Consider the following 12070-nt stretch of genomic DNA (forward strand, 5'->3'; position numbering starts at 1 on the left):
GCTCTGCGCCTGCCCGCCCACCGTGAAACAACGGCTGCCAAAGGAAAACCGCCTCAGGAAAGTTCCGCAGGTTCCCCAAATCCCAGCCAAAATCCCGCAGGCAGCCCCAGCCTTTCCGGCCCGATGACGCTGATCGCGACCAGCACCCAGCCGCGGGCACGGAACTTTGAGCGGGCCGGCGCGCGGAGGATGCGTTTGTTAGCGCGGAGACACGAACGTGAAGGCGCAGACTGGAAGCGCCGTCCTAACGCCGGTCCCAGGCCCGGCGGCAGGAGGAGGGCCGGGAGGCCGCGGCCCCGCGCACCGCATCGCACGGCACGGCAGGCCGCGGTGCCGGGGCTCGGAGTCGCAGCGCGCCGCCTGCCCGCCGCTCACCTGTCCAGCGTCTCGCCGCTGGCCTGCCGCGATGCGGCCCCCGCCGCCGCCGCCCCCGCCCGCGCGGCCCGCCGGCTCGCGACTCCGCTCTCGGCCGCCGGCCCGGCCGCCGCCCGCTCCATAGTTCCGGCCGCCGGCGGGACGCCCCGCGCCGCCGCGATGGCGGCCTCCCTCCCGGCCCCGCCGCCTCAGCCCGGGCCCCGGCCGAGAGCTGTCACCCGGCGGCCGGGCTTACCCATAGGCCTCCGCGGCGCCGCGAGGGCGGGCGGCGGCCCCGCGCGGAGCGGGAAGGCGGCGCCGGGCGGAGCGGGGCAGGCTGGGCCGAGGGAAGCGGCCGAGGAGGCGAGCGGGCGGAAAGAGAAACCCTTATTTGCTTTTCTTCTCCGCGCACGTACGGAGCAGACGGAGCCCAGGATCTCCTCCCGCCCCGCCGCGGCTCCGTCGGCGCCTAGGATCAAAAGCGTGACGTAAAGGCAGAGTGAAGGAACAACAGCGCACGAAGCGAGCCGAAGGCAGAGCTCAGACGTACTTCCACCGGAGGTAATGGGCAAATTGTCCGCAGGTTCACTCATAACGGCGATGCTGCGATGGACGAGGCACGCAGCAAAGCAAGAAGGCATTCTGCAGTGACTTCCAGTACAAACCAGGGTGACAAAAAGTAGAACAAAAACAAGGACCAGAGCTCAGAGCAGCATTTCACAGAGCTGGGAGCTGTAGCTGCTGCCCCTTTACAGCCCAGCTCTCCTCCCCAGCAGGCAGTCGTTGCCCATCTCCTGTTCCTCAGGAGCTTCCCGCTGCCCGGCCCAGGCTCGCACAGCTGCAGCAAAGCCGAGCAGCACGGCAGCCGTACACACAGGTGGATCTGCTGGCGTCACTCGGCAGAATGACAGCCCGTTCAGCTCGTTTAAATGGAAAGGAGCTTCCTGTTAGCACTGATCCATTTCTGAGCTTACACTCACCACAGTTCTCGAGTAGTATTTTCCAGAAGGTATTGGATTAAAAACATCCTTATGTTTGTGTAATTAACGTTACCATGACAAAACAGAATTAAGTAGTAGTATCTTATCTGCAAACTTAAAATAAAAAAGCCCAAATACAGCTATGCTAGAGAGCTTCTAAAAATGGCACTCAACCAAACCAGTCATATGAATAATCGAATATATGTAATGAACAAAGTGCATAAAGATCCCTACCATTATATCACACTTCCCCACAGGCAACAGGTTATCATGTAGTGTTTACACAGTAAAATTATATTTTCCAAACTTCCCCCACACTGCTCAGAGATGTCACCAACATATTCAACTCAAATACAGAAACATTAAACATTCTAATAAAATTAGCTTTATCTATATGTATCTAAGTACATACACAAACTACAAGTAAAAGGCAAAGATACCAGAGTATGCATAGCTTTCAAAAGTGTATCTCAACTGAGTATCTTCCTTCATCTGAAATAAACGTATCGCATCCATCTCAACAAGCCAAGCTTTGGGATCATGGCATTTCATGTTATTTTGGAAACACAGTGAAAGATACGGAAGGGAGAATGAAATTTAGAGGACAAAAATAATCATATGCATTTAGAACACACATGCAGTATGCTCTGAGCTTCCCTGAAAAAAAAGTGCAACTCAGTGTATATACTGAAGCAAATCAAGAGGCAGTACACCTTTATTCCTTTGAAAAAATACTGTTCCTAAAAATACTCAGATGTCCTCTAAAGTTTGACTCTATGGAATTATCGCTTCAAACTTACTCTTCATATGCAAAATATTTACACATTATAATCTCGCAGAATTTCTAATAAACTATATTATGTATACTTACACAAAACTTAATTTATATATAATACTATTATATCCTGCTGATCAAAACCCACCGCATGTACAATAATTTACAGTGACAGAAGCCTCAAGCATCAGGACATTTCATTTAAAACAACAACATCAGAGTCCTCCACAAATTCAGAATTGCAAAATTTCCTGGATTGCTTGAATATCATTAAACTTATGAGAATATGCAAAATCCTAATTAAATATCAAGTAGCAAGGTCTGTCTGTCATAAGAAATGCAACTATTAAAAAATACCTGAAAAGAACAAGGTTTACAAAATGCCTCTGAAATGAAGACCAAAAACTAGAACTCAGTGGAAGGTTCAGTGTAAGTGCACACACTATATGCAAATCTCATATACTGAAGTCCTTTAAATATTTAAGAATAAATTCATTAAACAAAAGTTAAATATACACTGAATGGCAAACTATAAATTTACAAGTTTTCAACAGTATTCAGAACTGATGTATTTTTTTGCCTACTTTGGTATAAAAGCTCCTCTGAACAGGCACATTTATTTTTGTAAGACGTACTCAAGCTTCAACACGATGGCTGTTGCTGGATATTTAAGTAATGTCCCTGTGGATCTGTTTTTAATTATATAAACCTTATTTAGAAATGTTTTGTCCTGTATTAATCCAAAAAGCCAACACAGCCAACAGTGATAATTTGTAATATACTGCAATGCTCAGCAGTTAACCCAAACAGGACCTCTCAGAATCCAGAGCAACTGTCATCTGTTAAAAAAATACAATAAAAAAATAATTTCTTTTAATACCTACGGGGCTATCTGCACTGTTTAATTAAAAGTATATCCTTCCATCTTTTCATTTATTTTGAGGCAGCAAAATCTGGATTTCTCACACAACCAGAGCATTTTAAACTTTTTAACTTCCCTCTGAAATCTTGCCAGGTAATTTATTTCTGGCTCACGAAGTCCTCAGCCGTATTCCTCGCAGGAATGGACACATGGCTGCTTCCACACGGTGTGAACATTCCTCTTTGCGTTAGTGTGTTTTATTCACAATATCCAAGACTGAGCATGAATTCCCTTGCAGGAAGAACAGACCTACAGCATAATAAATTAAAGCATTCTTAGAAAACAATAAATCAATTTCATTTCAAACTGTACCAGGCTTTCCAGAATAACTCTAAAGTACTCCATAACTACAAGTTGATTATTCCTGTTCCCAGCTTACAGGTTCCGAAAGGCACGTAATGGAAGAGCTGCTTTTGTTTTGAAGTCCTCCTCAAATGAAGACAGTCTAAAATACTTTGTTAGGACAATCTAACGTAAGGCATTAAAATACTCTTCTTTATACTCTAGATCTATGTTAAGCACCACTTGCTGTTACGATATAGAAAGAAGCCAGCGTTTTCTTCAAAACTGTGTTTGTACTTGGGACATCATTTGTGAGGGAGACGTTGATGAGGCCGATGAGTTGGATATCTTAGAGTTATTTGTGATCTGTAGTTCTTCCAGTCTCCTCATATAATCATCTCGCAATGCAAGGAGCTCCATGTAACGCTGCTCCACTGGATTTGGCTGCTAGGAAGAGATCTGTGTTAGTCCTTTATCACTGTAGTCCAAGTACATCTACACAAGATGCTCTAATATTTGTCTTCTTGGATTACCAACCTATTTTATTTCTGTAACACAAGAGCCCTCTGGGTTCAAACTGTTTTCATCCAAAGGAAAATCTAGCTCTTCCTCAATAAAAATTGGTCAGAATTTCCCAGCAATTACTATCTAATAGGGTGTGTTTATATGGACATGATTATCCTCTCCACAGCTTTTCCCTTCTTGACTTAAAAGGTTTTAGATTGCAGAGTTTAAATGTTTTGTCTTCCCCAAAAAAATGGTTAGCCAGACTGAAGATCTTTGGCTCTGCTGATCAGATGAAGATGAAATCTTCAGTTTATGTAATTACCCTCACTGTTAAAGTTTACCTCAGTGCTTAAATAGTTACTTTGCAACTGTGTATAAATGAATAAAATAAAGGCATAACTTTGTGACTTGTCAGAGCACACCACACTGCTCACAGCCAGAGTACCTTAACGATACCTATTTTAGCTCAGCTTACTTCACACAGATGCTCAAAGCAGATACAGGGCCTCAGCTTACTTTGTTCTAGTGAACCAGTGAAGGAGTTGCCACCGTTTCTCAATTAACCTCTCGGAGTTATTAACAACAAAGTTGCAGAAGCAAATTTAAATATACTACCAGTTCAAAATCAGCTGAATCACTGAGTCTCACACACAGCATTCCCTTGGCCCTCAGATAAGGGAGGTTATAAATACTGAAGCAGATGTGGAAGTATGATCAATGACTGAATCTAGCTAGTAGCAGGATGAGAGACGTAGGATTAATGATGCTGCTTGTGGCAGACCAGACTCTTCACCAGACACAAGTCTGATCCCCCAGCACGCTTCTGTCACAGCACCAACACGGTCATCTCAAAAACTGACTTATGCCACACATTCACTACTCAAGATACTTAACATGAAGCATAAGTTTCACGTGCAAGAGAATCACAGAGGTCTGCATTTCTACCAGGAAGCTACTTCCAAAAGCCATTCCTGAATAAAGGCAGAGAATTTCAAAGTAGATTTAGAAAGTAGATTTACAGCTAATTTGCACACCCCATAATTCTTCACATTCTAAATTTAATCTCTGGATTCACTTTTTACAAAATGCCTTCATCCTCTGCAGCAAGCAACAGAAGGTTTAAATGAGAACTTGAAATTAAAACTGGCAACATACTTATAACAAAATACAGCATACTGTCTGGCTCTCTTATAGCCTCTGGAGTGCAGTAAATAATATAGATCAGCTGCAGAAGAGGAACTGCATTGCTTGAAAACTGATTCATTTCATAATCTGGATAGTGAACTCTGCTTCTGTCAAAGAAATTGCCCATCTATCTTCTCCTACTCAAAACTATGCAGTTTGTTGAGCAAGACAACTAAGTCTCTGTATGCTATCTTTATATGCCACACTGCCTAGATTTTTAGGGAGATTGTAACAAAGATTGAGCATTCATATATCAAGAACAAACTTACACATAATTTGATAAAAGTGTTCCTAATCTGATTCCCTTGTAAAATTATCAATAATAGCTTTTCTTCTGTGTTTACACAGTGTGGTTGATGTTGGGTGAAAGTTTTAGCAAAAGATAAACCAAAACTTATCGAAGTCATTAATACAGACAGCAGTTTTAGAAGACTAACTGAAAAGGTCATCTTACTCTGTAAAAGGCGCCGTATGCTCTGCCAGAAAAGGGAGAAAGAACTGGCAAATGCAATGAAGCATACTTGAGATGCCAACACTTCTACTCCCCAGGGTTCAGTAAGCCCTAAGTCTTGTCATTCACCCTCCAGTAACATCTAATGCCGTTAAGAATGTACTCCCAAGGAAAGGGGACAGGAAGAATTTGAAGATGACTTGATACTGAGCAGTGAAATCAGCTCCATGTTCTGAGACGAGTTGGTGATTAAAAAACAACAAAAAACCCCACCACTTAAATCAGCATTTTCATCTTTTTTCCTCCTCCCGCCCTTACAAATAGCATGTTAGGAAAAAAAAAAAAAAGAAGAGCAGATAACAGATACTATTCTACATATCAGTTTTAGCACAAAAATCTACTTCCAGAGTCTTCAAACATTTTGTATTTTTCAGACAGTTTGCTTACTTGTTGCCGGATCCTTGGGTTCCACCTGATGTAGTAACTGACCCAGAGCTCCAGGTGACGCATGCTGGCTACTGGATAGAGAGCTCGATTTAGCTCTTTGCTATAAAAAGGATTGGTGTACTTAGATTTTTCACTATTTATCAAAGACCATAATGATAACGTTTTCTCAGTCACTTTCTGAAAAGAAATTGAAATAAGAATTGTAAACATTTGCACAGAATCAGGAAAACCAAAAGAAGCCACAGTTACAGCCTAAAAATAACATTTATGATTTACTTAGAAGCACAGTAAGTTAAGAATATTTCTAATACAATAGAACAGTTTTTCACAAGTATTACAGTGACAGCATTTGAGCTACCAAAACCAAGGCATTTACCATGCAACTATTCTGCAATGGGAAAAAGGCCACTTCAAGAACACTAACATACAAGGAATATAACAAAACACAGTCAGCATTTTTGTCAGCGTCTAGAGACAATGCAGCAATGCAATGAAACCATCAGTGGTACGACTGACCTCTTTTTCTCTAACAGACTCACTGTTGTACAAGAAAGTCCCAAAGCGGCAGCTGTACAAGTGATCCAGGATTGTAATCAGCAACTGTTCATTGAATTCAAAGGCTGTAGGAAACTAATAACAAAAAGCCAATTTGTTCTTTTGTTGCAAAAGCAGAGAATGTTAAGAAGCTAAAGAAGGCATTTAGAAGTCTGACTACATTTAAGAAAAATTAAAGATAATGCTTTCATTACTACATAGCAGAATAAGTGTTCAGAAGTGGTGAACCTGCTTAAGCTAGCCATTAAGACCTATGCACTCGAAGTTCTAGTTGCTGTTGTTTTCCAAAAAGAATACAGCGCTGAACTGCGATTAGATTTACAAGTAATAGAGAGAAAGATATTCATACTGCACACTTTATAGTGCAACATCATACAAGAAAAAGGTTTGGCTCCTAATTCCTGGCCCTAAACAGATGAAATTGGCTGCTTCATTTCACTGCTTATTGAAGACATGTTTAAATCACAACCATCAGCACCTCCCAAGCTTCCTTTCCAAGCTCTGATGAAACAGTACTGTCCAGGTATTGGAAGAAACAGCTTCACAAGAAATGATGAGATGAAGCAAGCAGGCCCTATGCTAAGCTGTTGGTCACAATCTCCAGTAGCACTCCTTGCATGCGTGGACAGTGCCTGATATCAAGCAGCACAAGCACAGCTTATATAACCACTTGTAGAAATAGGCAAGAGAGGTGGCCTGGCTTAAAAGCAAATATGCTATTTCTAATAGGGCAGAGAGGTACGCTGTCCTCTTGAAATACTTTTTGATTGTATAAAGATCTGAGTTTTGAATTCAGGAATCACTTAACAGCCTCACCACCTGCAGAATGGCATAACATACCTGCTTAGACATCTGCCACACACAGTCAATAAACTGCAGAAAGATGGGCGATCTGTCTGCATCAGCGTGGTTTTTATCCCCGTGTCCTATTCTCTGAAATGAAGCAATGGAGCCTCTTGTTAACCAAAACAGCACATTTTATGGCCGATACACAACTGCTTCTTATTTTACAACAGAATAGAACCACTTCTGTAACAGAGCAACCTGTTTTCAGCATTAGTTATCGTATCATGGAGGAGAGACTGGGGGAACTACTGCAAAGTTATTGCAAAGATGTCCTGTTGTTAAAAAACAAAGTGCTAGTTGATGGAAAAACAGGATTATTCATCCTTAAAGCATTCTCTGGAGAACCTGTATCATAGGAACTATCTACACTATCTTCCCTGCCCATCTCCACACTTGAATCTGATGATAAAACCTGAGACAGATAGGGAACAGAACAGAGCTAAAAAAAATGCTCATATTCTTGACAGAAATTAATGCACACTTTACAAATTTGGATGAGCCACCTTATTCTGAGAAAGCATCCAGTGTAACAATCAAAGGAATTCTCCTCACAGACAAAAAACAGTAAGTTTGGTAAAAGCTATTTCCTTTCTTTTCGCATTTAATAGTTGAAAATGGATTGGGATTCAAGGGAAACAGATTCTGCAACTCCTCTAATTCTACTTAACCACACTTGCCTGGAGAATACCAAGGAAGAGCATGTGTGTTGAACTACGATGCAGTCAATCTGCCTGTAAGATAGCAGGCAGAATATGTCCTGAGGGCACAAACTGTAATGGTTTCATCACTTTTCTCTGTAATATCTAATGATGCGCAAGATAACTTGAAATAACAGAGCTGAATGGCTGGAAGTGGAGGGAAATGAGAGATTGTAGCCAGAGTTAGTCAAGAGTAGTAAGTTACCAGAATAGCACTATAGGCAAACACACAGACAGGTCCTCCTTGTCCTCCAGTTTTCACAGTTCAAATTAAGTGATATCTATTAGCAGTCTTACATGTGTTCAGTAAGGAAGGTCCACGTCAGCTGGAAGTTTGAGGATCTTGCTAAGGATTGGTATGGGCCTGAGTACCTTCTTGTTTGTAATTTATTTCGTATTTCATAATTCTTGTAATAGAATTCATAATTAGAACAATGTCGTTCCAGTTTGCAAGTTACGTTGCAAGCTGGATCCTGCAGTACATTCACTATACACAGGAAAGCTGGAGTAGGGGGTCCTTTTCCCACAGCACAACTACTTATGTGATAGAAAATATCATCAGGAATTAAGTAGTCAGCATCCAAACTGCAACTCTGGTAACATGAAACCTTCTACGAGCTAACTTGTTTTAGTCACTGAAATACCCAGTTCTCACTATTGATCTCAGTTCTAACAATTACCAAACAATGCACAGCATGCATAAACAAAGTATTTCCTGGTTGCATTATGAGTCTATTCCACAGACACTCCAAAAAAGAAACACATACATAGTAGCCAAATACAAGTTTATAAGCTGTTATTAACCATAAGCCTAATGTCTCAAAATATATTATATACCAAATATATATCAAAATACATACCAAATCAAAATATGCAGTACTGCCAGAAAACAGCACATGGGTAGGGGAGTTGCTTTAACCATTTCCAAAGAGTACTACTTCAGTCAGCAAGTTGAGAAAAGAAACCAATTCGATTACTGTTAGCAGAGCCAGGCTATTGAAATCACCCTCGTTCTGCCAGTTAGTCAGACATGACCCAGAAGACTGAGCTAGTTACTTGGAAGGAGCCTAAGAGTCCTACTTAAGTAGTAGAAGAAAAACATTTTCTGTTGAGAGAAAGACTGCTCTGATTACCCAAACTAAAATTAACAGCTTAATACAGAATCCTAGCTGATTCAAGTTTATCCATAATGGTGAAATACACTTTTTTAAGCTTAGCATTAAATCATAACAATATGCACTAAGCTACAAATCCCCTAGTGACACAGTCTAACTTTATCTGCATTATGACTAATATTTTACAGTGATAAGATAAAACATAACTAGAATAAAAAAACAGGCCAGTGCTTCCTGAGGCTACACCAAAGCAGAACACTTCAAAGGTTTACCTAACATCACCAGAAGATGCAGGTAAGTAGGTACAAAACCGGATTACAGCTGATACTCACAATAACCAAAATGCAAGTTTCCTAAAGCCTGGAGTTTCTAAAGCACCTTTAGAACAACAGATCAAAGACTGCTCCAACTTTTAAGCGTGCTTAGATGCTTGAGGTCATTCATGCTCAGTAGCAATACGTGAATTTTCAAATGACTGAGACGCTCCTGTAAACGTAAAGTGGGCATGAAACATACCCAGACGTGTACTTTTCCATTTCTTGATTTTTATTTTTTTTTTTAGATTGCCCATTTTCCTCATTTTAGCCACAGTAAGTAATACCTGTAGAATATCCCACAGGACAAAATCATCTGTGTAAACCAATTCTACTGAGGGTGTGGAAACTTCTCACTTGGAATTACAAGGCTCAGAACCACCAAGTTACACCTACCAACTCATGCTTCCTGTCTGTGCAACACGGCACATTTCCCCTGGCCAGCCATTTTGCTTCCCCAGCTCCCTCATAAAGATCTCCTGCTGATAAGGTTAGCAGCCAAATTTGAGAAGTTCTGCTAAGAGGCTGAAGAGTTTCCTAGCACACTGGTGCCCCAGACTTTGCATTACACACAGGCTGAATACCTACAGCTACAATTTCCCCTTATCTTTTAAATACCCAGAAAAAGACAGAACAGAACTAGAGTTGACATAACCAGTGACAACCTTTTAAGATCTATTATGACAACTGCTAGAACATTTGAGAAGTATTGAAAACATCACCCAATGCATTGCTCAGAGTTGTTCATCTGCCTCCCACGACATTTACTGTAGTCCACATATGGGAGAAGCAGGGATAGCGAAGGGAAAAAAGCCTCAAATGCCAACCCAATTTTATTTTTTTCTGAAATGGCTGGGAGGCCACCGTAGAATCATAATATCTCCAGCCGGAGGGGACCCACAAGGATCATCAAGTTTAACTCCTGGCCTAACCCAAAATTCAAACCCTATGTCTGAGAGTGTCATCCAAACTTCGTGAACTCCAGGAGGCTTTGCCAAACACTGCCCTGGGGAACCCACTCCATTTTTCTGCATTCTAGTTTTCTCTGCTCGATGAACACAGTAACACGAGCAATTCTGCATTTTTCAAAGGCTGCACGGGATGTGAATGATTAGAACCAAACAGGTCCAAACAAAAAAAGCTCCGTTCATTTTTACTTAGATACATTTTAAGTCAGAACCTCCCAAAATGAGAAGAGTTATCCAACCTTGCCACAAGGAGTAGTTTAACATTGGAAACATCATATAATGTTAATGTAGCACAGCCCTTGCAATCATCTTCCAGTTCTTACCGATGCAAATTTGTGTCCAAAGCTTATCCACTCTTTCTGCACCAGAACTTCAAAGCCTTCAATTGTTCTGTAGTAGCTGTCTAACATCAACATGGCCAGCGATGTCAGCTGTGCTGTTCGGTCCCAGCCATCACTGCAGTGAACCAGCACAGAGCTCCTTCCTGAGGATACCTTGTCTGCCACTTGAATAGCTCCTGTCAAGACGAGCTAACAAAGAGGAACAGGCGCCAAACAATAAAGGAGATCAGCGTTATCATTCTAACAAAAGCAAATTGATTTCTTTTTATCTGCAGAGTATCTACATTGATACTGTTTCCATTAAAAGACCTACAGAGCATGTTGTAATTAACTGGAAAAGAATCTTCTAGGAGATAAAAGTAAATTTATTATATGAAAATAGAGGAACAAATTGGTTCCCTAATGCCTTAGTAAGATCTAATTTATCTCACAGGAAATTCTTAGAAAATGGGACAGAAAACAGTAACCTTGATAAACTGAAGAACATAAGCTTCTTTTTTAAAAGAAGGAGAGGATTTTCCATTGGAATTATTCTCTAAAAACTTTGTATTTCATTTGGCTCTTCCCTTTGAACTAAATTACTAAAGTATCTCAATTGTTAGAAAAAGGCACTTCTACCCTTCTAATAGGCTTATTTTCCAAATATTAACTTAAAATGAAAACGTTAAGTAGGATTCATTACATAATGCTCTAATAATTCTGCACAGCTGCACTTGATGTAAAAAGTTCAAAGTTCAATTAGTAACTGAGTACTTTATTTAGCTAAAAGAATACAGAAGATTTCCAAATAAATTCAGTTAGTTTTATCCTTTATTGCTAACAAAATAAATCAGTTCTCACGTGCACAGACAATCAGACTGACAATGCATTCTTTTAATTATTAAAGACTAACGTCTGACATGAGGCTGATAAAAGTTAATCTTCCCTTACTGTTGGTAAGTTATTAGACCACGTAACATACTTTAAGACGAAGTGGGCCAAAATGATACAAAATTCAATAGCAAGCCAAAATTGAGTAATGCTGGTTTTTGTAGTTCAAGTAGTCTTGATAGAAAACACACACTATTTCAAGATTTAATACCAAGACAGATACATCGTGTTTGGACAAGCATTTCAAAGAAACAGCTAACAATCACCTTTATATGTTCTAACCAGTGGGTTGATTCCAGACTTGACAACCAGTGCGACTCTTCCACGTTAGGATAAACAATGTCTTTCAACTTCTTCAGAGATTCCCTCATGACATGAATATTATGAATGTCCAAGAAGAAAAGCTCCGCGTTGGGATATGCATCTTCACTTTCGTATCCCCCCCCAGTCGCCTAAAAAC

At 40.9% G+C, this 12070-nt stretch overlaps 2 protein-coding genes across 6 annotated transcripts in view; both read right to left on the reverse strand.

Moving 5' to 3' along the window:
- Nucleotides 1-444, reverse strand: part of MTMR1 (myotubularin related protein 1) — a 32351-nt gene extending 31907 nt beyond the window's left edge. For both annotated transcript variants that reach the window (XM_042876634.1, XM_042876633.1), the window contains exon 1: nucleotides 376-444. The gene's annotated coding sequence lies outside the window, so the exon portion shown is untranslated. The remainder of the gene's footprint in view (nucleotides 1-375) is intronic.
- A 1075-nt stretch (nucleotides 445-1519) lies between these two features.
- The window catches only part of MTM1 (myotubularin 1), a 40355-nt gene continuing 29804 nt past the window's right edge, over nucleotides 1520-12070 (reverse strand). For 3 of the 4 annotated variants that reach the window (XM_042876555.1, XM_042876556.1, XM_042876557.1), the window contains exons 10-15: nucleotides 11877-12062; nucleotides 10723-10929; nucleotides 7299-7391; nucleotides 6420-6533; nucleotides 5904-6080; nucleotides 1520-3760 (exon numbers count right to left, since the gene is read on the reverse strand). In XM_042876555.1, coding sequence (XP_042732489.1) covers nucleotides 3593-3760; nucleotides 5904-6080; nucleotides 6420-6533; nucleotides 7299-7391; nucleotides 10723-10929; nucleotides 11877-12062 — 945 coding nt within the window. In that variant the 3' untranslated portion in view covers nucleotides 1520-3592. The remainder of the gene's footprint in view (nucleotides 3761-5903; nucleotides 6081-6419; nucleotides 6534-7298; nucleotides 7392-10722; nucleotides 10930-11876; nucleotides 12063-12070) is intronic. The other variant, XM_042876558.1, reaches the window with a different exon arrangement.

The sequence above is a fragment of the Lagopus leucura genome, unplaced genomic scaffold (genome assembly GCF_019238085.1).
Source record: "Lagopus leucura isolate 7727_CA_CO unplaced genomic scaffold, USGS_WTPT01 Super-Scaffold_100016, whole genome shotgun sequence".
NCBI classification, from domain to species: Eukaryota; Metazoa; Chordata; class Aves; order Galliformes; family Phasianidae; genus Lagopus; species Lagopus leucura.